This window comes from Linepithema humile, chromosome 6, assembly GCF_040581485.1.
Source record: "Linepithema humile isolate Giens D197 chromosome 6, Lhum_UNIL_v1.0, whole genome shotgun sequence".
Taxonomy (NCBI): Eukaryota; Metazoa; Arthropoda; class Insecta; order Hymenoptera; family Formicidae; genus Linepithema; species Linepithema humile.
The window spans coordinates 19,129,093-19,155,368 of record NC_090133.1 but is presented as its reverse complement, the minus strand read 5'-3'; the positions used below and the strand labels follow the sequence as shown (position 1 = coordinate 19,155,368).

The 26,276-nt window shown below is 37.8% G+C and overlaps 2 protein-coding genes across 7 annotated transcripts in view; both read left to right on the top strand.

The window, feature by feature from the left end:
- The first annotated feature begins 354 nt into the window (after window positions 1-354).
- Window positions 355-26,276, top strand: part of ClC-a (chloride channel protein 2) — a 31,535-nt gene continuing 5,613 nt past the window's right edge. The window contains exons 1-4 of one of the 6 annotated variants that reach the window (XM_012378318.2): window positions 355-665; window positions 1,449-1,908; window positions 25,229-25,514; window positions 25,924-26,135. In XM_012378318.2, the coding sequence (XP_012233741.1) occupies window positions 1,855-1,908; window positions 25,229-25,514; window positions 25,924-26,135 (552 nt within the window). In that variant the 5' untranslated portion in view covers window positions 355-665; window positions 1,449-1,854. Of the gene's footprint in view, window positions 666-1,448; window positions 1,909-16,355; window positions 16,377-17,788; window positions 18,412-18,753; window positions 18,842-19,671; window positions 22,046-22,134; window positions 23,494-25,228; window positions 25,515-25,923; window positions 26,136-26,276 lie in introns of those variants that run through there. The other 5 variants (XM_012378317.2, XM_067358183.1, XM_012378320.2 and 2 more) reach the window with 5 other exon arrangements.
- Window positions 9,130-13,098, top strand: LOC105678750 (uncharacterized oxidoreductase YjmC). Its single transcript, XM_012378330.2, has 2 exons — window positions 9,130-10,280; window positions 11,443-13,098. The coding sequence occupies exons 1-2, from the start codon at window positions 9,933-9,935 to the stop codon at window positions 12,289-12,291; spliced, it is 1,197 nt and encodes a 398-aa protein (XP_012233753.1). The 5' UTR covers window positions 9,130-9,932; the 3' UTR covers window positions 12,292-13,098.

Here is a 26,276-nt window from a genome sequence, read left to right as displayed (position 1 = left end):
TCGCTTATTGTAAACTTATTTTTTTGTTCTAAAACTGCTTTTCGTGTAAGGATTATTAGAAATAAAGGCAAAATGGTCGATTGTATTAAAATTCTATTTGCGAAGAAAATTCGACGAGAAAAATTCGATAGAACAGAAGTTGTCATTCAAAATTCACATGTTTGTTGTTTCAAAGAGCGAAACTTTGTTACGTTACATTTTTGTTTAAACATGACTTTACGTCATCGAATGCTAGTTCGAACGATCGATCGCAGGAGCAATCGCGGGCAACAGCGCCGACGATTATCGCTCATGCCGTCATCGCCGATGTAGAATTTTGAATTTGCTCGCAAACACTGTCGACTGAAATCTTGTCCGCTTCATTCATATACCTATCAGTCGGCTCGCGACCGTCCAGCCGGGCAGTCAGAGGCGCACGCGAAGCGTCGCGCTCGCCGCGTCACGAAAGATCTCACGCGTTGTCAGTCGCGACGATCCAATCATCGATCTTTGACAGAAAAGTCCTGCACTCTGCCAAATTCGCCACGTACACGAAACCAACCACTCGCTGTCGTTTTCGCGCACAAATAACACGATGAATTTTGAAGATTAAGATTAAGAAGATTAATCTTGCGCGCTTCACCGCTCCAATCGGTCAAAGATTTCGGAGGCACGAAGTTCGACAAGTAAGGCATTTTTTTGAATATTATTTTACGGAGTATTTAATACGATTCGAAAAATCGTTAATACGAAAACGACCGGCTCTATCGATAACGAATGAACGAGAACCTCGAACTGTCGTGATAAGCGTATTTGGTTCTCGAAACGTTCTCATCGTCAATATTTACTAGCTCGAAAGTCCGTTCTGAATGTAATATAGAAACGATCGCGTTACAACGCCGATCGGAAAGTGCAGTAGGATCGGTGACTAATTTTTTATTTGTCGGGCAGCTAGTTTATTCGTTGCCGATCGTTACAGCAGGTCGGTGTTTGCATAATGACTGGACGATATCTTGAGCCTTCTTTTATCAAAGTCGCGACTCTCTTCGCGCTGTTAACATCGTCGCGAAAGCGCTATCAATTGCGATTATATGACGCGTTTTATAAGTGCTTTTCACGCGTTTTCTAAGAAAGCGCGCTGTCACCGCAATATGAATTGCCAGTGCACGAGATTCGATCGCACGGATGCTTTTCGTCGCGCCGGTTCGCAGACACAGTCGCGGGAATAGTAAATGTATCAATTTCACGAAGCACATAAATGACAAGGTTATTTCTGGACCACGGTCTTATCGACACGATTAATTCGAAGCACGTTACGAAGTTGACAAAATCGTTAACCCTCGAGATTAAAATGCAAGAAATATCTTGTATTTGTAGTACAAATTACATGTAAAATTGTCTGCAATAATTAATAATTATTTTCAAGTTGTGAAATAACAGTTCAGTTTTTTTTTTTTTGTTTACTAGAGATTGCTTTCAAGAGAGAAAATTTTTCTCGCTGGGCTTTGACCTATTTCTTCATTAACAAACATTGTGTAATCAACCGTTGACTTCCCACCGCGACGCTCGCGAAGAATTTGATAAAAAATCGGGATTCCGGAAGTTTTCCTGACGCCAGGGTGTCGTACACTCATGATAAGGTGTATCATTGACAAATTGCCGCAACGGGAAGGAACAAGGAAGGAGAAGACCGAGCATCTTTGACACTTAATCGTGGATCAAGCGTTAAGTTGTAGTTGGACACCGCGAGTCTTCCCATCTACGCTCATCTCCTCTCCACTATCCTGCCTCCACCCTGCTGTTGACGGCGTTTTCCTGAGCGAGTAAAACATTTTTTGAGTTTTTTACTCTTTTCCCACGGGATAGAAAGTCAAGATGGCCGATCGAAGAGAGAGCGAGGATTATGGACTGGGATATCAGAACACCCTGGTGAGTACCTTATTTGAATTTTACGAAGCAAGATTACTGCGATTTATTAATTCGCGCGATTATTATGAGTTAGTCAATGCGAGATTTTATTTAACAATTGGTCATGAGAAACTATGAATTTTTATTTTGTTACCCAAATTCGATAAAACTTAAACTGCAAAAAATAGGGAACCTGCAGAGAGAAAGCGGAGAGGCTTGAAAAAGAAGAATTTTTATAAAAAAGAACGATTTTACAGTGCGTCAAGTGGCAAATAAAAACTTTCAACTAATTCGCAAAATTTGTTTTAATCTTTGATAATTGGATTCAAGATAATCGTTACATATAATCTGTATATTTGAGATTAATTAATTGAGATTAATTTCTATATATATATATATATATATATATATATATATATATAATCTGATTAAGCAAAGAAGAAATAAAATAATTTTAAATGTTACATAATTTTATTATATGGAATACATTATATGTGTCAGTTTGTGATGATTCAGTAAATTGAAGGCGAATTTCTTTCTGGGAATGACGGATGTGATTATCAAGCCTCTCCGCAACTTGTAACAGGTCTCAACTACTAATCAGCAACCATGAAATTAATTCACGCACAGGCGAGAAAAACGAAAGACGACACTTAGAAAGATTTAAAATTATTTCTTGAAATATTATTTTGCATAATTTGAATCTTTCATTTTCTCTGTCTGGACTTTGTCTAGACAATCGATGCACTACATTTTTAATATTTAGAGAAATCATATTTATATATTTGATTTTACGCATTTATATAACTATTCTTTACTATTAAAAACATATTGCAAATAATTATGTTATTAAAATACAAAATGTATTTTAAAAATACAAAAACGTCCGTGACATTGGCGTTATTATAATCGACGCTATAAGTAACTTGATCAGCTCTTTATGCTAAACTTTAATATCACTAATTACGTGATTAACATCACAAGAGGATTTATCTGATATGTACAGTTTGATAAAATTATTATGACATTCACTCTGAAAATTTTCTACGATTTGAAAATAAGATTTTATGATTGCTTATCGCGATTGTATATTAATGTTTTGCTGCATGTTTTTCAACTTTTTTTTTCACATGCGAACGCATAACAAAAACAATATAGTAATAACTTCTCCATTTCTTCCAACTGTTGCGGAAATCGCAAACACGATACTCGTTCTTTTTAGGGCGGCCGATAACATTTATTTCGCCAATTTTTGCGTGTTCGTAAATTATTGTTATTGGCAATAAAGTTCGCTTATTTACGACGAAATATTACCGACAAAAAATTATATCGATAAGAAAATATTGGTGGTGAAACCGAAGAAATGGCTCTTCGTTGGATCGTGTTTCTGAGAGCTTAATTTTCGGTCGAATATAAATCGATTCGACTAAATTTGGCTCTCTTAATAAAGCCGCGTTGTTTTTCGTTGTTTTCGAATAGACTAGAAATTGGTTATTGTTTCATTGCTAGGGAAGAATTAGGAACGGCAAATTTCGTAGATGATACATTATAAGGGTTGGAAACTTATTATCTCGACTTATTCTTGGCCGCTTGTAGTTGCAAATAGTCCCCTCGTGATATTAATCTTATCGGATGGTTCAAATCTACTTTCAGAAATTTTTTCGTCCGTGTAGTTGCTGTGTTTTATTATCAAAAAGTGCAAGTGGTACGTTGAAGAAATATTTATAGGCGTGTATCGGGTTTATAGACATGGTTGTAGAAAGTTTACAGTTATGTTCATAGATATCGAGCTTGCAATTATACGTACAGTTTATAGTTTCCTGTAAATTTTTAATCATATTCAGATATCGATATTTTATTAATATTGCAGATGTATGTAAATATCGATATATATTTTAAGTACATGGCAAGCGATGAATATTGAACACAAACATCAATATTTTTCTTGTATCTAATGTCTTTTTCTAGTTCAATATCTTTACTTTGCGCTCTCAATGATAAAAGCAGTATTTTTCAAGCCATAAATTGTGAATTTTTATCATAAGATAATTAGTTCGTTTTGTTGTGTTGTTTGTAAACGCGTTCGTGAAATTGACAAAATGTATTTTGGACGAGCCTGTATATCAGTGGCACGTGCTCGACTTTCTCGTGTACATCCTCGCATTTTCTTACGATTGATCGTGCCGGCTCGCACGACGTCCAACGGAAGTAACTTGTACTTGCACAATAGAAATACATATTCGATTATTGAAGTTAAAAATTGTGTCGACGTGCGTAACGAAGCCGCGGTTATAATGTGAAACAATTTATTGCTTTCTCGCGATTAGTTTAGAAAGGAAAAATTGTAACAAAAGTGTCATAAATGATGATTAAAATTTTTCTGTCTATATATAAATAATTATTACTCGCAATTTATAGTTTTCAAATTAATATTTATAGGATACGTATATTAGTTAAAATGGATCGTGCTTTTTCTTATCCGTATTTGCATCGTTAACGTTGAAACTAGCACGTAAATTTGTATAAGGATAGTATTTATGGCATTATCTATTTCAGAGATGGAAATTAGTTGCAACTTTCAGCTCGATTTTCTGATTGACGCCTCCTGCCCCTTCCTTGCCGTTCGCATACTAACAACGAGTCAACAAACGCGCTAACAACGCCCATAACTAAGGTACGCGATACTCAGTCTCAGGAATGTCCATATCACAAATGCAACAAGATAATAACTATGGGACAAATATAGATTTCCATATCACCTGTGAGGCACTATTGTTGAAGAATGCATTAATAATAGTACCTCACAGGTGAAGTGGAAATCTATTACCTCATATTTATTATCTTGTTGCATTTGTGATATGGTCATTCCTGAGGCTGAATATCACGCACCTTAGTTATACATAAGGGTGTTGATAGCGCGTTTGGTGACTCGTTACTAGAATGTGAGCAGCAAGGAGGGGACAGTGGACGTCAATCAGAAAATCGAGCCGAAAGTTGCAACTAATTCCCATTTCTGATCTATTTTATCATGAATAAATGTATTATAAATAATGCAAATGTAGTAATGAATATTTTAACTCTGCTGTAAAATTGGTGATGAGACACAATAAAATTATATCGCTTTCCGATCACACAATTACCATGTAAACGGATATGGCTTTACAATGAGCGCGTATCACTGTTATCGTTTGTATCAAGAGATGTGTAAATTTATGCTACGGAATTGTTGTATCGCTCATCAGGAAACCATGAATTGTGCACGTCGACATTCTTTAATTCGCCGATTACTTAGAGATTTGCGGCTTCGTCACATTTTGCAAAAGTTAACGTCTTGTTATTTCCGCAGAAATTTACATCTGAAGTTAAATTAATATAATTTTATATTAAAATTTATATAAGAATTAAGTTGACAGTTTTTATGAACAATTATGATATATTATAGATAAATCTATATTTAGTTAATGCGTTCACAGTAGAAAAATATTAATTGATCAACAGTGATCAAACGAAACGCGATAACAAAAATATTTTCCCGGACGCATGGATTAAATCGATTAAATATAATTAAATTCTGACTGATTGCGAAGTTTATTCAGCTGCGCAAAGAAAACGAGGGATTCGTGACTGTTTCGGAGTGGGTGCTAACGCCACGCTCTATTTTCACCTTCTCTCTTCTCTGTTTTGCAACGAATCACTAGAGAAGCCCCGCGAGATTACCTGTCACGATGCGTGCCAAGTCTGCCCGGGATTTTCAGGCTTTCCGCGTGCTTCTGAAGGAACAATGCGTCGTGGCCTCGATTGAAACGCGAAGCACCCCGTGCAATCGCGTAATTCTAACCGCCGTTCGTCATCCGATGTACGTCACGCGCAAATTTTTCGCATATGTGTGCTCTTCGCAAACTCGCCGCCTCAGCCGCAGGTGTATCTACGAATACTCTCTTTTATTGCCGGCTTCCTCGTATTCCAATATATGCTTAAATTGCATATTGAAAGGAACTATGATGATAAAAGGAAATTGCAAGCTTTCTTTCAAAGAATTTATAGCATCGTAAAAGTATTTTTCGAATGTAATATATAAAAACTCGTCTGCTATTAATGTAATCTGTAGTTGCTACTAAATTGCAAGATTTAATGCACTTCTTAACATAAAGAGTAATTTATATTATTACGCTCGGTAAAAAAGATTTGCATGATATTGAGTTCGCTCTCCATAACACGCAATCCGCAACGCATTTGAAAAAATTTTATAACCGCACTCTTGAAATAATCCTCCTATTTTCTTGTACAGTCTATTGCATTATCTCAATCGCCAATGGCACTGTAGAAATAGGCGAAGAAAACCATCTTTTGAAATCCACAAACGTGTAAAACGAGATTCTGTGGAAAATTGCATTCCTTTGTAAAGCTTGCATATTTTTCTTTCTTTTCAAACTTTTTAAATTTTTCTTCGGTCGGCGGCGGTGATTGTCTATTCTGTCCTTCACGTGATTCTGTCATGCTATTCTACACGTGATCGCCACTTGGGCAATTAAAAATTGTTCGATTAAAATTCGGTGCTCATAATTTATGGAGCCTTGCGATAATCATAAAATGAAACATCGACGCGAGGGAGAGATATCAATGATTAACGTACGTCATAAATCTTTACATTCTTATAGGTACGCGCATCAGATCAAAATATTTATCCTTGCTCGCGTAATTTATCGGCATTACGTCGAATATGACGTTTTAAACAATGTGATTTGCGAGAGACTTTTGATAATTATTTTTACGTTATTTTTACGTATACGATTACGTTATTTTACATACGATTGTGACGTAATATTGTCTCAGACATATTAAAACAAAATAACTTGAATTATTATTTACACTGCGCTTTATTCGCGTCATTTGTCTCATTTGTTTGCAATTTTACATATATAAATGATTCATTTTACTTCAGTGCCATTAAAAGTAGAATATTTTATTCGTGAGATTTTTTCGAAGCGATTTTATCAATTTTCTGGTAATCCCGAGATTTTTTCCGACTTACGGTTGTCGTGCGCGTTGGGTAACTTATAATTATGATTATGAAATTAAATATTTATGATGTAATCTCGCTAATGTACCGCGATACATGAATCACCGACGAGCCTCCTCGATTTGATTTTAGCGCGAGATATGCACGTCTTATGCGGTCGAGTGTTTCAAGCGTTCTCACGGAAAAATGCGATTGTAACCGAATCTCTTGATGTAGGAAACTTCTATAATCAAATAAACGATAAATTAATCATCAGACGTCGCATCACGAATTAAAGCATATTATATGTACAATTATATTGTATATAATAATCGCGATCACTAAACACGCATTACCGATTACATACTAATTAATCTAATGATCTCGCCGATTAGAGTTCCAATTAAAGTCGTAGCAAACTTCCTTCTACTCCAATTCGCTAATGTTATATAACAATAAATTTATTATTTTCTACGTCGCGTTACAGGCGCGATAATTTCATCGTGTAACATTTTGTTTTCACGAATATAATAAATCCCGAATTCCAGCGAAGTAATGAGCTAGTTATCGTAGTGATTAAAGCCCCCGCGATAACACGTCCTTACACGTGTGCATATAATGTCGATCATTTATGAAAACCGCGACTTCGAAGAAATTTTGTGACGATAATATAATGGGAATCCCGTAGAAATTGTGGTCGCTACAAGTTTAATTAAAGAGAAGTGGTTCTTTTTATCTCGCAGCAACATTTCATACAAGAGAAATATAATTGTCGATTAATCACACGCGATATCACATTGCATTTTGGAGACGCGCAATTCCGAACGTGTAAATTATACTTCCTAACAATGTTCTCCATATCTGGGATTATAATTGAGAAAATAGGAGTATAATTCTAAATTTATAAAAATATTAACATTTTTATTGTTATTATTATTATAAACATTTACTCGGGAAAGAAGTTATTTCGACGACATTATGTTTATATTTTAGATAAATCAGATTATTTCAGTAATAATCGTTTTTTTGTATTTTTTACAAACTAAAAGTATAAAGAATAAAAAAATTGTCTTATCTCTAAAAAAGTCTGAAAAATTCTGCAGAAGGTTGTGATTTGCGATCCTTTTTCTTCCAAGCTCGTGACATATTATAATCTGAAAAAGCGGTTACGCTATAATGACTTAGCGATTTTGCAATTCGTTGAAAGGCGAAGATTTCATCGTAACTATCTGTACTGTCGCCAAAGAGTCTGCCAAGCGACCGATGTAGAAGAGTTATAGTCGATCTAATTGATCACTCGGCGCGTGCCCGAAGACATAACGGTTCGACATTACTTGATATAGTGCGGTGTTTTTTTTGTGTGGTTAGAAACGTATGTCACACATACTGTTTCAAGGCTCTTCCTCATTCTACGCGAATCCATTCGCGGAATAGTTAAAGAAAGACAGAACGTAGACGACAAATCGTCTACGATTTCGCGTGATTTGCCATTGAACTTATTTTCTTCCTATGTCAAGTATCGTCGTGATTGCATAAACTGGCGATCCGTGCATAATCGAATCGCATGTACGATCGACGTGGGTGGATTATGCCGATTTTACATACATCTCGCAAATAGCGAGTATCTGTTTATGTAACTGAACGTTGCGTTGCTCTTTTCTTTCGTTCGCTCACTGAACATGTATTTGCATATTTTGTCTTTTATTTGCGATCTGATTCATACGTGCAGTTTAATTTTTAGATTAGAGTTGGTTAAAGGCAGGGAAACATAACCGATCGATCGTGCGAGACGAACATCGCAGATATGATAGTACGTTCAGTAAATTCGCCTCGTACAGATTAAATCTGTTGCCATGCGATTCTATCGAAATTAATATAATTACTGTTATAATGATTAATTATTATCAATTTTCATTTAACGATGCAAAGAGAAACTTATTTTTTACCTATAAACATTCATAAACAAGCATTATGCTAAGTAAAATGGTTGCAAGATTTACGCAAGTCTAACTTTTGTATGAAAAATATTTAATACTGCGTAATAATTATTTATTGAATAATAATAAACGTTGGCCTATCGATGTCAAGCTTATCTTCTACAAATAAGAGCATACGAGTTTTATTTGAACAAAGAGGAAGCTTAATCTGATACTTTGTGATTCCCTTAATCAATTTCATCGAACATATTGCTGATAATTCTGGTTTCGACAATGAAAACTTGCTCAAAGTTCCCGCCAGACGACGCGATTCTCAGTGTTTTGTAAGAGCAACGTCGATGTCGGCGGTGTAACAATCGAACGCGCAGCACGTGAGACACGCTGTCATCTATGAAATCCGATATACAGAATGGCAAGTTTTTTTCTGGAAGAGGAAAAGATTGAAAACTAGCAATTCTCTGCTGCGAAGTTAAATCTGCGTATGAAGGTGAATCGGTGTAAGTGGAGCTCGTCGATTCGCTCGGAAGCTCGCGTCTGTGATTGCTGATACGTGTACATACATACGTAATATGTCGGCCAACTGCAACACTAAACACGTGATTCTACTGATACCATCTGCCGCTAAGTTCATATGAAGTAGAAGAACTTGAAACACGGAATCAATTCGACGCAAGAGGAGAAAAATAAGACATTTATTTTACTACGTAAACGACGCGCAGGAAATAAAAATCGTAATCATCTTGCTCTTATTTACAATCTACTCTCGCTCAGTGATTATCAATTATGCCTGCAGTTTAGTCATTGTAATATTTGTTACAATACGATTTCGTCGTAAAGTAAAATTTAACATTTACCAAATCGAGTATCGCGAAAGTGAATTCGAAAACGAAGTAATCAATTTGACCTCAATTTCCGTCGCAGTTTCGAATGATAAATGACGATAGCCGAAGTGTATAAATTGCGATAGAACTGGTGAGAACGCACACGACGTTTTCTCAAATTGATGTAGAGAGACGGCTACTCATTAGAGAAGTGTTTGATAAGATAAATCAAGTGAAGCGAGATTGGTCGATCGCGATCATCAAGAAACGCAAACAATTCAAAACAAGATGCTGATAAAAGTCGGCAGACCAGCGCTCAGTCAGTTCTGGGCGATTTTAAGAAGTGCGTCGTCGCGCACACATACCGTCGTCAACGTCGTCAGAATGGCGACTGGATGCCAGGACTACGATGGGAAAGTCGTCCCTAAGGACGAGGTCATCAGATTTATCGAAAATTGCATGCGCAAAGCCGGCACCACGCCGGAAGACGCTCACGCCGTCGGTCACCATCTGATGACGGCGGATTACAGAGGTCATTTCAGCCACGGGATGAACCGCATGCAAATGTATGTGACGGACATCGAAAACAGGATCACCGATCCTACCGCCCGGCCGCAAATCGTCACCGACTTTCAGGTTCGAATGGATCTTCCGAGCGTGGTGGAACTTGAGTGACGCAATTCTCAATTTAAACTCAAATTTTTTATTTCTTTAATCTATTCATTCTTTATTTACCTCATAAAATTGATTATAACTAAAATTACTAAAACAATTAAAATTGTTCATGTTAATGATAAAGAAATAATAAATAAAAGATTAAAAATGAATAATTTGGATTGCAACGTATCGTTTTGCGTATTTTGTTGACGCACTGTGCATAAAAAGACACTGCTCGTAATCAAATTTGATCAACGAATCTATCAGTGACGTAAATATTTTTTCGAACGCGATTAAAGATAATTTACATATGTGATACCATAAAAAACGATGTTTGCATTTCGCAGCGATGATAACACCGGGACGATTTCTCGCCGCACAGCCGGTCTTCGTATCTTAACAACCGATGACCCGATAAGATATGCGTTCTCTTGATTAATAGGATTTATTTTCTTCGCTTGTAAACTGCATTTGTCGCGGACTTGTAAGCTTCGTGTTTTCCTTATCGCGCTTTCGATCGGCTGTAAATATTTCAATATATTTTATCAAATCGAACATACATAGAGCATGTTCGATTTGACAAAATCACTCGCATCGCGTTCGTTGAAACAAAGCGATAATTTGTTCAATAGATTTGTTGACAATTCGACCGACGACGAAACACGAACGCTAATTAGAGCCGTTTTAATCACTTTTTAAAGCACTCGTCATCGTGAAAATTGCCGGCATTGTCGGAAACACAGACGCGGCAATTTACCGTATGAATGACGCGTCGACAATTTGGCGATTGCTAATAAGCACACAAACGCTAATTAGTACGGCTCTAATTACTCTGCGAAGTATTTTCATTCGTGAAAATTGCCGGCATTGTCGGGTACGCTCGCGTGCACAATCACTCGTGTATCAAACATGATACGTACTATTTAGCGCGTATCTAACGCGCATCGGTCAGAAACTTACGTAAAAAGTTTTTATTTTTCACTTGAAAATAAAAAAAACTCATTAAAAAAACATAATATTTTCAAAAGATAGAAATAACGCGAAACTGAATCGCGAAACGCCAAGTTCCACCGCAATTGTCGGACCTTAAGAGAGTTACGGATTTTATACAATATTTAGAAATTTCTTTACGCCATTTTAGGCGATAGCACTCGTAGACGGTAAGAACGCGCTGGGTCAAGTGGTCGGTAAATATTGCATGGAGCTTGCCATAGAGAAGGCCAAGAAATTCGGCATCGGCATGGTGGCGGCGCGCGGTTCCAATCACTACGGCATCTGCGGCTACTACACTTTGATGGCGATGGAGAAGGGCCTAATCGGCTTTACGTGCACCAACACGAGCCCACTTATGGCACCGACACGCAGCATGAAGGCTGGCTTGGGAACGAATCCCTTATCCTTGGGCATGAGTGCCTGCGACGGCGACCAATTTGTTCTCGACATGGCGACCACCGCCGTTGCTCTCGGCAAGATTGAGCTGGCCATACGAAAGGACGAAGACATCCCCGAGGGATGGGCACTCGCATCGGACGGCAAGGTGACTCGCAATGCCGAGGAGGCCTACAATGCTTCCATGTTGATGCCGCTCGGCGGTACAGAGCGCAATTCTGGATACAAGGGTTACGGTTTGGGCCTGATGGTCGAGACACTATGCGGCGTTCTGAGCGGGAGTCAATTCGGGCCGAACATTCGACCCTGGAAAACCGGCGACAGGATCGCCGATCTGGGACAATGCTTCATGGCGATCAATCCGGAGGCGTTCGCAAGCGGCTCGAAGGAGAGGTTGTCGACCTTGCTAAAACAGTTGAGAGACTTGCCCACCACCGGCGAGCAGCCCGTTCTGATCGCCGGCGATCCCGAGAGGCAACATATGAGGAAGGTCGACAGCGAGGGTGGAATCACGTATCATCCGAATCAGCTGAAAGCCTCGGAAGAGTTCGCCGAGCACATGGGTGTGCAACCGATGAAGCTCGTTTCTAAATCTACTTGATCTTCTTTGCTCGCACGAGGAAAAAATCGACGAGTCAATAAACTTTATCCATTCTATTTTATTGTATTTTATAAACTTTGGCACGAAATATGAAAAATAACCTGAAATTAATTAAGCACGTTTTATATTTCTTGATAAATCGTTATATTAATCGATACTAATATTAATTTACGTTATGTAATATTTTTTTCACCATAAAACATTTATTTTTTATGCGCTTTATGCGGGATGATTGTTTTTTGCGTTTGAAAACGTGAGAGATATCGTTGATGTAAGATTTATAAAAGTCGATTGTCTCAATCACTGGTTGCGAGTTGTACGTGCAATGTTTATGGTGAATCAGTTCGTATGTGCTATTCGATGATTTGACGGGCAACGATGTACATTGCGATGACATAACAAGCGCTGCGGTTTGATCGCCGGTCGATGATGATGACGACCTTGGACTTGTCCGCTCGTTCTCGATTACAGTTGTTACGTCTTTGCGAGTGGGTGTCGTCGATAATATGAAACTCGCCTGATTATCGGAAACAAATAAGTCGCAAAACATCCGAACGTTAGATCGTCATTTTATTCGTGTTACAAATTAATTACACTTTCTATCAACATATTGACGATCTCCCGTAGAAAAACTATCTGCCATAAAAGCGCATATAAAAATTAATATTACAGAAAATAACACACAAACATGTTGATTTTGATAAAATAATTGCGTGGCTCAGAGTGTTGTATTTACAACATTATTTTTGCATGATATTTTGATACATATTTGTCTTATAATAATATAATCTGTAATGTGACACTGTTTATTTTCTCAACTATTATTGCACTCGTATTCAACGCACTCCTGCACATATTCCGTCAATTCGAAAATTTAGAAAATTGATTCAGAGGTGGTTGACCAGAATCTATTCTCGTATTTTTGCTCGCACGTTGGAAACGGTAAACAGGGTTATCAAGGGACAGTCGCGCAGACGCGGCGTCTGACTCGTGTTCGCGTTATCAATTTTTATCGGGAGAGAACAAGTGTGACGGATTATGAATGCTGACGTTTGCCATTAATTTTTCAGAACTGGAAACTCGTCGAGAAAACAGGCGGAAGAATTAATTCGTTATGTGAAGCTTAATTTCAAAGATAATTGGCCGTAATTTTCCGTTGGAAAAACTCTTGTTATAGGTCTCGTTTAATGATGCATCCGTGACTTTATTGCCGTCCATTAGAGACAGATTTCTCTTTAAAAAGTCCATTGACAAGATTAGTATTTCATTGCGCCTAGTGATCGAATAGATTACCTTGTGTGCCGCGTTCAAGATGCGAATAGAAATCGCAGCTCTCTCGGTTAACGTGTCGATAAATTATGAGATCTACACAATGCTTGTCTCTTACAGTTTTTTATGTGTCAAGCGAGTCGACTTATGATTTTTCCTCTCTCATGTGGTTATTACATTCCTTTACAGAATTTTATTAATTTTAAGTCTCGATACGTCGCTTTTTATATTTATTTGTAAAAATTTTTTAATATTGGCAACACTACAATTTCCGCGTCATAATTGCGTAATATATCAATTAATATATTAAATAATTGCAATGCTCACCATAATACCATTGTAAACCATAGCGCCGGTCACGTACGATGCAATTAGAGTTCCTCGTGGCGAAGGCCACTAGCAATTATCACTGCTGACTTTTATTTCAAAAGAAGAAACCTCGAGTTTCTTAGCAACTTTGAAGACAAGAATCATTCTTCAGAGAGATGATTTTACGGAAAACCAGTCTTAGAAATATCATACGCGCTAATCAATAGTCGACAAGCGCGAATCTTTGTTAGAATTTGCTTTTCTTCGAGATTTTACAGCTGATTCGTTTTTACACGTTATTGCGGTACATTTTTCTTTCTCGTCTTACCACTGTTTACTTTTCCAAAATGTACGCATTAATTTTTAAGATCAGTACGTGATTATTTGTATACGCGGACGTCTTGCGGGTAAAACGATTCAGCTCCGCATATTTTTCAGTTCGGCAAAGTCAACAGATGTACAGGAGGTTCAGAAGTTATCGACGCGCTTTGTTTGTCGTCGCATTATCGGGCAGACGCACACGAAACACGCTGTTTCCATCTTACTTTTTTTTACGCGATAACACGGATCGCGGGAGATTGAAGGGCTTAGAGCGGTGAAATACTTAGTGAAAAATATGTTGTTGCATGAAATCGTAATATGTTATCGCAATTAACAGAGAGGAGAGGAGTCAAAGATCGACTTGCGCTGCGACAGCGCGAACTTGATTCCGAATTTGCATAACTCGTATGCCCCGATTCGAGCCAGACAGACAGACGATCGACGAGCTAATAGAGCGATTTGCTAATGGAGTACTGCGTGATTCATTAAAGCGTCGGCGGCTAATAGCATCATAGCCGACGTTAATTAGACTTATCTCTTTAGTCGAATCTCCGCTAGACACTCGATAATCGAGGCATATTCTCGCATCGATGCATCCTAGACCTAATTCTCTGGAGGAGAACAAATCTATAATTAAAGCTCAACTAGGATTTACATCTTCTACATATAATTAGTGTATAAAAAAATCTGTGCTTAGATTAGTAATCGCAAATGATGACGATCAATTATCGTAAAAAATTAATAATTATTTTTTATTTATTAAATAATTATTAAACTTTGGCATTTTTTATTAATAAATTAACTTAGAATTTTTTTTAATGATACATTGATTGTGTTTGAGCAACGATTTGTAAATCATGTATAAATATATAATACAGTGTAATGCGTTGAAGATAGAAAGAATACGATAAGGATACTGCAGAGTCTGCGGTATGAGTCGGCTTGCCGTCCTGGTTAAACAGGAAGGAAGGCCCAATAATTGAACAAACGATCCTGTCCAAAATGCAGTCGTCTGCGGTGTTGACGCATCGCGAGCACGGTAATTCATTGCCGACTCCATGTGACTCACATTAACTAATTCACTGCGATCTAATACACTGTCAGAGGGTCATGGAACCCATGGGACATCCGTGACGTTCTGGGATCTGCATTCCCATGCCGGTGTAACGTACATGCAAGCCCAATATAGTTAGCTTTGACATTTATCTAAAGAAGCATCAATCACATATACGAATATTTTATCTAGCGTAAATCTTTTTTATTTATTTTTTACTTTTTACAAGTTTTCTAAAATAAGAATCTAGAGATAAAAATTTTATTATTTATATAAGTGGAAATATAAAAAAAATGTCATTGTGTAAAAATATCACAAAAATTGCGGTTAAACAAATCGCAGCATTCGATGCACTGCATCTTTCCGTAGCTGCAATTATGTTGAAATGTTCAATTAGCGCTTGACAACTGCGCGATGATAAATGAACTTCCGACGAGACAAGACCGCGGGGAAATTATACGAAATAACGAAAGTACGTTCGAATGCGGTTGCGAGAAGTCCGATGGATGGTGCGAAAAAAAATGTTTATCGCTTATTGCCATTAAAGATGCCTGCTACACAAAGAATGCAAAGCTCGTTTATCATCTCGGATAATTGAGGAAGGTCAATCCGTTCTCAGAAGGAATTTATCATAGTTGCTGCAGTTTGGAATCAAACTCGCGAATCTCGATTAATTGTCGCACTTGCCGAGTATAGTCGCTCGATATTCATTATCTGCGATCGCGATCGGCGAAAATGCAGTCTTCTTTGCGATCTCTCCGCGATCTTTCATAACGACATCTGGCTCTGACGCGGCTGGTGCGACTTTTGCGAATTTTTCTCACACAGTAGACAAATTGATCCGTTAACGTCACGGCGACTGTATGCGATACGAGACTTAAAGAGGAATTTTCGCGTAATCGGAGAAGGTTGAACATCTTAACATCTTCTGACGTCTTTCGCCTTAATGACGTGCCAAAGCGCCTAATTGTTGGACCAACCGTTGTGTTCGCTAAAAACGTGCCATATATGTATAAGTTATCTTGTATTTTATCGAGTCTTCGTGCTTTCCGCTTTCGGAATCGTAAGCTCCCGGTGTTCTCTCGTTGACCAAAATCTCTCAAATGGGCTGGTTATTTTTTCCAAAATGCAGGTAATATTTAATTACATTAATTAATCACTAGTGGCTTCCCTTTTTGCTATCTCCTTCTCTCGCATACTAATTTCTCAACACGTGTATTTGCGCTGCATTCAGAATTAAATGCGTAGAACATTTTGCAAATTTTATTAAGGCGTGACGAAGGAGTCGTATCGGAAGTTAAATTATCGCACAGCGTTAATTTGCTAGCGCAAATTTGCATGCACGGCGGAGCTTTTGAGTTCGCGCGCGCGATCTTATCTCTTTGCGATGTCCGACGTATATACAAAGCAGATCAAACAAATGATTTTTACAGCTTGATCGGTCAACAATTAGAGACCTTAGCGCACGTATGCGGAGCTGGATCAGTTCTTGCTTAACTATCTGCATTCTGCTTTCGAAAATCACTCGACATTTGGCGATTGCGCGAGGAGGTACGTAATGACATTTCTGCTTTAATATCGTGCGAGCGAACCATTTGTACCATTTATCACACAATTTGTAGAACATTAGATACACGTTTTAAAAGGCACAATTCTCAACATCTTCTATTTGCTTCTGAAAAAATTATCGCAAACGGTAAATATTAATTTTGTCGTGTAATATTATATAATAATATAATATAATATTACATATAAAACGCGAACGAAAAATTGGCAAAAGCAACGTATAAATATTTAATTAAGTGTAATTTCAGAAGTAAAATATTCAAAAGTAATTGTCGGTATCGGAGAAGTCATCGATCGGAGTTGATGGCCGGCGCTGGTTAAGACGAACCATCCATCAAATTACGTGGTCATTTTGGTCAATGATAACTCATGACTTTGAAGGCAGCTTCCTACGAGCCCTCGTCGAGGGAAGTAGCCAATTGGCCGTGCACGGCTTTCGTACAGTCGCTACTAGAAATGCCGCCAATAAGATTTCCCCGGCAATACTTTAATGAAATCAATTGCGCCTGCACTTTCAAATGCGTGACGGCAATTTTGATAAATTTTTATCAAATTAATCAAGCGAGTTTTCTCGCTCATATGCATAATTGCGCGTAAATTAATATTTTTGCCGTCAACTATTATGCAGTCAGTTATTATTAATTCGTAGAATAATTCGGTGACGTCTTTTTAAGTAACAATTTTTTCAATGCAGTTGCTTTTCGAGCGCAGTGGAAACAAACGTGGAAATAATGCGAGTACATTCTTCCGTCGGCGAAGTAGCGCAATGGCAATTAAACACTCCAATCGAATTAAAACGTTGAATCTTTGACAAGGGGTAGCGAATACCTTCGGCATTGCAACGTACGCGAGGTGTCCGTCGACAATGGGCAATTTGGCCGACGACTGTGGGGGGAAAATCGTGCGTGTGCGTGTGCGCGACGTCGACGGCTGTCAGTGAGGCTTAATGAGTCCGCAAATTGGACCAGGCTATAGGGCCTTCTATCTGAGAATTGCACGGTCGATTCTCTCTTCTCGCTGTCAGTGTGACTCACTGGCTTCGTGTGCGACGTGTTCTCGCTCGCGGTTCTCGAATTTGCAACGCTCCTCCTCGCCGCTTTTTCGCGGTTTCTGCGCGTTTTGCAGTGCCAGTGTCACGCCAACGCGCAATTCCTCGGCTCCTTGAAATTGTACCGAAGATGGGAAAAGGCTTTGAGCCGGGCGGCAATTGCTTCGCGAGGGGAAGGCATCAAAGCAGCGTTTGATGAATTTGTCTCATCGCGCGGAGATCAGATCGACGCAGAAACAAAATTAAACGCGGCGAAGCGAGACAATCAGTTGTCGATCGATCCTTTCAGTTTCTCAGAAAATATGGAACTACGCGTTTAAGATGGGGAGAAGCGAGAGGTCGTAAAGCGTTAATAAGTCGCGAGTGCATAATCCGTGAAATCGACGCGAGCGGAGAGCACAAAAATGGCGAGTCAAGCCGCGAAGAAGGAACTTCTGGAGGAGACTCTACACCATCATCCGGAAGGTAGCGAGGAGGAAGTAGATAAAGAATGGGAGGAGTTTACGAGACTAATGGCGAAATTGAAGGAAAAGCGCCGGAATCGGCCCCACAGGTACATTCGTGCAAAACGTTTCTTGATCTTAAAATAATAGAAAGTAGAAAAACCCCAACATTTCGACAAAACGACTAAATACGTCTGAACGTTAAAAATATTATCTTATTTTCATGGAAGAGTGTTCGATAAAATAATAAAAGTATTATACAAGAGAAACCAGAAAAATCAATACATATATAATGAGAGTTGAATAGATATGGATTTAAAAATAAGCAAATGACTCAGGAATTTTTCATAGTCGTGTTAGAATTATTTACAATAACGAAGGATAAAATTAACGATGATGATATTAGGTCTAAAAAAAAAAACAGAATTCGTCGAATCTGGAATATTTTTTAGACCATCACAAGCGTTCTACCCGTGTCCGCCGCCAAATGCGGACGAGGAGCAGCAGGAGTTCGATCCGTTCGACTATATAAACACGATTGTAAGCAACACTTTTCGGAGTTATTAGTTTTCTTTCGTTTCTCTGTCTCTCGAAGCGATCGCAAACTGCAATTCGAAGTATGCTGCTTGAATGAGCATGCGACTTGAAAGTATTCATTACTATTATCAACCGCAGTAAACACCTCCCATTCTTATTCTGAAGTCTCACATTTTACATTTACATTATTTTATGCCAGCGACAAATTTTCCAATTTATATTCAAATTCTAAAAGCATTACTGATAAGATTGTGAATTGTTACAACTTTCAAGATAATGTTAACGACTATAGAAGCAATTTATAATTAAATGGCTGTTGCTACGCGTATTCTAGTCGAAAGCGCTGCTTGCCAACAATCAATGCGCAATCATCAATGATTTATTTTAACGTATATTTTTCGTCAAATCTTTAAATTCACGATACGTATACGTAATTGTATGATAATCATCATTATGTTCACTCATTAAAATATATTGCCTGCGTTTACGATGCAGCTTATCGGCTACATTTCAACGATGATTAATATTTCGTAATTAAACTACCGGCGAGTTTTGATGCAAGACTGCTACGCGAATCGACGATTTGTTCAAGATTTTTCATGGTCCGTAAACCATCCTACAACACTGGATCTAATGGTGCGACCTTTGAACAATTGCCAAGTGGGCGAGAAATACATTTTAAATAAACGTGTCGCGAGACGCGTTTGCCATCGTAAAATGCATCATTGTCGCACATTGAACAAACCCATATATTTTTTTATTCTCAAAATACGTCTACGTAATGTCTGCAACATTAACACAGTTTACACTTTTTTGCTTAACATTCGCGATATTTTGCGTCGCAATTCTTCTTATTAACTTATCATACGAAGAGCACGCTTTACAGAAAGAAAAAAGCGATTTACTCACAATACTTGATAGAAATGCGCGTACGCGATAGACCTTGACTCGTCGCGTGTCACACGAGAAATATTAGCCTTGCCGCAATGACCGACCGCAAGCGCGTGTCGAAATCTTTGTACAAATTTAGAAACGTCGGCCGGATCTTAACGTTCGAGCGAAGCCGTATAGAGGAAAAATCGAAACTTTTTTGTTTAATATAACAATACAAGAAAAAAACACTGCAAAATTAAATCTACTCGATTTAAAATATATTTTTCCAGAATTCACTAATTAAAAATTCACAGATACAGAAACGTGTTTCAAGAATATAATTTATGCATGATTTTTTGCGTTTTTTTTTTCTTTTACAACATGTCAATTGCTCGTAGAATACGTCACGGCGATGATATAGCAGCCTTCAATAAATATCCGGCACGTAATCCGCGATGTACTTTCGCGTCGCACGATTTACTTCGAGCAGGTGTAAAATAAATGAGACGTTCGCGATTTATCGGCAATTTCGTACAATGTGCAACGCGATATTAAGAGGCCGTTGTAATCCGTCAAGTGTTGTACGAGCGACAGGCGCCTCTCTTCGATGTCTCGCCAGCAAATTGAAAATTGCGACACTCGAGCTGAAACTATTATTTCGCGAAAACAATACGTTTTGCGACGCGTCTGCGAGCAGCTCGTAATGGAATCACATTAGTCATCGCAATTAACCACTTGATTGATTGCCAACAAATCGCAAATGATTTTCGTGGTCGTCGCTATTCACGATTGTGTAAACGCGAAATTCTAATGGCGCACATTTCTCGAAATATATACATTTATAAAGTTTCGTTGAATATAAAAAAAAAAATATGTTTTGTCAACGATCAAATCGAAGTATTATTTTTATTTCATTAATAAATCACACTGTAATAAATTAATTAACAACAAGTTCAGTCAATATAAAGTTTAATGTTGAGCTGGAAAATATTCAAATCTTCTCTCGTTTCTTGTAACGCGATATTTTAATTTGCATTTTTTACGCAAAGAGAATATTCGGAACAAATTTTTCTAATATTGCATGTAATTGCGTGTATCCGCGTATCAATTCCGCGACGAGGTTGATAATGTAAAGGAGTGCGCGCGATCTTTGCAGCAGCGTCTTTCTAAGCAACGCTTTTGTGCGCGCGAATGAGCTCTTAAGGACTCGTTATGCTTATCGGGCACGCGTGACCAGCATGAAGAGATCCTCGTGTTACCATTCATTCATTCGCATACACACACGTCGTATGTTTATATATATTGCGTATATTACACAAATTGAACCTGTGCTCTCTTGATACGCGCAATTTCCGGCGTATTGATCTAGCTTAAATTTTTCTGAGCGCTATTGCCAGCAATTTACAATAATATAATATTTACGACAATTCAATTCTTGAACAATAGTGTTGATTATGTGTTTTTAAAAATAATGAAAATAGCTTGAAGATAAAATGAACAGACAATTTTCTACCCGTGCGTATATTATTTATTTTCGAGTCTGATCATCGCTATTGTCGGTTAGGCCTAATTACTAAAATTGGATTAAGGGCTGATTGCCCAGTGGAACGTGGCCGCCATTAACATCACGATTGTACGCACGGTGGGCCGCTCAGGTGGCCGTCTATATTTCAATTTAGAGAATCGGACACATTTCTGATCTAATCTGACGTATTCCATGATATTTTCATATTTAAATCGATCAGCCGCGATGCACGATTAAAGCCTGTTGCATATTTCATCGGTGTTATCTACACCATTTGCATGGTCTGCGGGAATCGAAGTGCATGCGAAAAAGAGGTTTCCAGCGCGATTGAATTTAACCGATAAACATTTCGCGATACGCGCAGAATTTTGCGATTTATTGCACAATTATAGTCGCGGCGTGGGCATTCGACGAAACGTACGATGCGTCTGTCGTACACACATATTTATATCGTCAACAAGCACCGCGTCGCTGCCAGCATCAGGTAACGCACGGTCAGTCATGATCGTCGATTGCGGTGATCAAAACCGCGGCTTTATCAGCTGTTATCCATCTCGTTTTACAAGCTAATCTGCCCGATAATGCATCGCGTACTTATTGTTCCGCGGAAGAGAAAATGATTGGCGAAATTATCGTGATAAAAATACCACTCGTAGATACTTATCGACACTCGCCAAAATATTGTTTTATAAGTTTGGAACAATTCGCACGATGACACGATCGGTTGTTGATCGGTCGATTAGTAACGATACAAATTCGGCGGCAAGTGGAGCGAATAAATCGAGATGTCACGTGTCGGGTTTGCGGATGTAAGTAATTTCAATGATATTAAAGTTGTAAAAAAAACACAGAAATGCTACGTAAGCAAAAAATAAACAAGTCACGGTCTCGCGCCAGATATATTTTCGGGCGCAATTTTGAAATCTTCTGTATGATAAATAAATCTGCGGTTGCACGCTGTATATGGCGCGATAAAAATTCGGATTCGAGAGTTTCCTTAGAAATGTGATATAGATGTGACGGAGATGTGACACTGCACCGACGCAGACCGATGATAAATGAGAGCGATCGAAAATCGCGCGACACATTTTCGCGACATCAGATGAAACATTGCAGCTTATGCGACAATAAACAATAGGACTTTGCCTTGTCGACGCTGGCTGGGCGATGCTAAAAATAAGGATTTTGACTGCTGCCAAACTTCAACAAATATTCCCGCTGAGGTTTGAAGCAGACATCTACGAGACGTTGCCGTTCAGTTTGCGTTTGTATGCACATACGCACAGATGCATCGGCATCTATTTGTTAAAAATAAATAAAGTTCTTCGAAACAGATTCGTAAAAAGTTGCGCGTACCGTAAGTTTAACCGCTGAGTAGTCCAATGGAATTAGCGAATGGAATTTCCAAAAATATTTTGAGACAAATTACATCTGTGCAATGCAAAGGGTTTAAATCGCGAAGGATTTAAAATTTTTTGGGTAAAAATTAATTACTGAACAGTAGAAATTTTTCTACATATCATGTTGAAGAAGTAAGGAAAATTCGTGTAAGCAAAAAGTTGTTAAACGACAAGAGATTTTTTGTGATATTAAAAATTATATGACGTATTAAAAAATATAATTAAAATATTTATGGTGGGCGATTGAAGAATTCGTTATTTAAGATCCAAAAATTATTAATTAGAAAAAACGTATGTTGAGGTCTTTAAATATTTTTTCGACTATATCTTTCGACTAAATTGTTTTGTGTTATTTTTATTTATTTTTTTATTTTTGAAGCGGCACAAAAAGATACGCAAGAAACAAGCGATAAGAATCGTGCATTTGTCGTCATAACTGTCAAGTTTCGCGATGTAACTTCAAAATCCCTCTTAATAATCTTTAAATCTTTGATTTGATTCTTCTCATTTGTTTTTCGAAAAACTGAATGTGATCTTTGTGAGCATAAAACGCTGATCCTTTGAGAGAATAAAATATATTTTTTTGCAATGGAGATGAATGTCGAATAATCGCGAAGTTTTCGAGAAAATCGAACATTTTCGCGAGGCTGTGCTTTGCAGCGGATTTGATTCAAACGTAAAAAAAAAAGAAGAAAAGGATGTACAGTTGTGCGGTGGCGACTTTTGAAATGTTTGAGTACTCGGGAAGTGTTGTGTACCTAAACGACTTAAATGTCCCGTGAATTGAACATTTCGAGTTTTCCATGCCGGCTGTGATATTGAACAAGGCGTACTTCGTTTGCAACGACGACTATCTCGTAAGTGCACGATCGCGTTTTAATTCTTCCGTTTTCCCGCGATAAGTTTTTTACTTCGCGATATCGATTACGAATAATTTTTTGAACAATTCTGACGAGAACGGTCCGTAAGTAATAGCGCGTTATCTGCTGTCGCTTGTAAATACAATTAACGATAAAGTATCAGCATGTAGACAATCGTGATGCACACAATCGTCTTAACAGCACTAAAAAACGATATCTCCAATGTGTATAATGCACTCGTGCTTATTTTTTTTTAGATAATTTATTAGATTTTTTTTTAGATTAATATACAAATCGCCAGTTGTTGCAAATCGCACACTTTTACGATTGTGCTGTTTATCAATTGTACACTCAAAAAAATGATCTTGCAATAATAGCTAAAATTTTCTAGGTGTAAAAAATTAACTAAAACAGACAAATGATTAGCAACTGTTGTGATATTGCATATGTAATTACTTAATCAGTTTAGATGACAGAAACAGAATATATATCTGTATTGTTTGTGAACTTTAAAAAGAAAGTTTCTCTAAAGCGCCTATCTATATAAGATCAATCACGTGTTAGATCATGCAATGAATAACATTTAGCAATGGTACCTAAATTTTTCAGAAGTTATTGCTAGAACATTACTGCTATAAATTCTATATGTGACAAACAATGTTTTCACAGATACGAAAAATAGCGATACATTCTTGTTGCGATATCTAGAAATCTAACTACATCAGCGAAATATTTTTTTGAGTGTACGATTTTAGCCGGAAAATTTATTATTTTGGGTTAGATAGATAAAAGATTAGAGATAATACAGGTGATCCGGCTGATCAGGCTGATCAGGCTGATCCGATATCAGAAACAAGTTTTGTGTTTCGAAATTGTTCCAGTATTAAATCCCCAATCGAAGGCGAAAGTTTGTTTTTCTGCGTCTTTAATACTTTTTTTCATATATCGGCCTAGTTTACACTAGATCGTTTGACTTGTGTTATATTTGTGTGTATCGAGTGTTATATTCGTACAAAACTCATATTAAACAGCTTAATCTGGCGATATAAACGATATATAGTACAAATATATACGGATTTATAATATGGATGAAACGTGCGGTGTAAACTAAGCCGTTAACTAGTGTCACATCTTGGCTGTTTCGACAACTTGTGATTAAACAAACCGATAATTTTTCCGAAGAAAAACTTATCGAAATCGTAACACAGCATTCCGTTACAATCACTAAATTGATAGTATGATAGGTACGTATAAAAACCACGAATCATTCTCGAGATTTGATTGATAAATCAATTTTACTCGATATTCGATATGTTTGACAAAGACTACGGATGTGACAGTTAATTATTCTCCTTTATTTTTTGAAAGCACCTATCTCGATTAACATACATCCCGCTCAATTAATAGATATACCGAAATACAGTGTCACCTTGGAATCGAATCAAATATATTATCATATTATGATATAGGAAACGTATTAGACAACATGTAATTGTTACACCAAACTGCTTACAAAAACACGATTTTACCGAACAGCGAAATTGTGTATTTTGATCTCGCACGATAAGGAGAAAGGTACATTTTTTAATTCTGATAAAAAAAACTGATATATTTTGAAAAAAATACACATTCAAATATTTAAAAATTTGAACGAACGACGTCGTCTCTCGCCTGTGCGCGAATCACGCGCGATTAAACGATCTCGAAATAATGCGAAATCGGCTGTCTTTAGATGTATGGTCGCTATACGAGGGACCTGGGTGAATACGCGAAAGAAGAGGCGCGTAGGCTTAAGTATCACGAGAAAGCGAGACGGAAATATGATAAGACGAGGGCCGAGGACCTACGTAAATCCCGGCGCGGTCCGCTTTGCCGGAAGCTGCTGGCTCTGCTGGCCTTCGCCTGGAAGCACACTGGTGCACGGCTCGGCGAGGACTGGATCTTTCTGGCACTTCTCGGCATCATTATGGCGCTTATCAGTTATGCCATGGATCGCGGCATCTCCATGTGCAATAACGGTCAGTCTTCCTTGCGTTTAGCATTCTCGTCTTCGGATAAAATATTTCTGAATATTTATTCTTTGCAAAGAGGAAAGAATTGCAGCTATAAAATATTGGAAACATTAGAAATTATTTTATCGCTTTATTAATTCGGAAAATAATGAGAATTACAAGGTAACTTTTAAGAGTTTCAGAACTTGTCAATATAATTTGCAGGATTTGTTATTTTTTTATTGTTCTGATATTTTATTAGTTTCAGAAAAAATAAAAATCAGTTAATTATTTGTGAGGTAATTTTTATGCAGAAAATGAAAAAGTAGCTGTAAGATCGCGAAACTTGAAAATAGATAAAAGAAATAGGATTTTTTTGATACAAGAAGATATTGATATACGCTCCGTGCATTAATGATGACTTCTCTTTCACCAGCCAGGATATGGCTCTATCAGGATCTTTCGACGCATCCGGCGCTCAAGTATTTGGCTTGGGTGTCTCTGCCCGTGTGTCTGATTCTCTTTAGCGCCGGTTTCGTGCACATCATCGCGCCGCAAAGTATAGGCTCCGGTATTCCAGAGATGAAGACCATTCTGCGCGGTGTAGCGTTGAAGGAGTACTTGACCTTTCGCACCTTAATCGCCAAGGTGAGTTAATTACGCTCGCCGTCGATAATCCGTCCATTAAACACTCGAGAGAGTTGTAATTAAATTCAAAGTGGTAACACACGCAAGTATTAATAATAGTTAGATTGAGTAAACTTTCGGGAGTCGTTAAAAAGGCGCGTG

Excerpts from the sequence above, each read along its gene's own strand:
- LOC105678750 (XM_012378330.2), top strand. The coding sequence starts at position 9,933 with ATGCTGATAAAAGTCGGCAGACCAGCGCTCAGTCAGTTCTGGGCGATT. Across the intron at positions 10,281-11,442 it reads AAATCGTCACCGACTTTCAG|GCGATAGCACTCGTAGACGG; the intron begins GTTCGAATGGAT and ends ACGCCATTTTAG.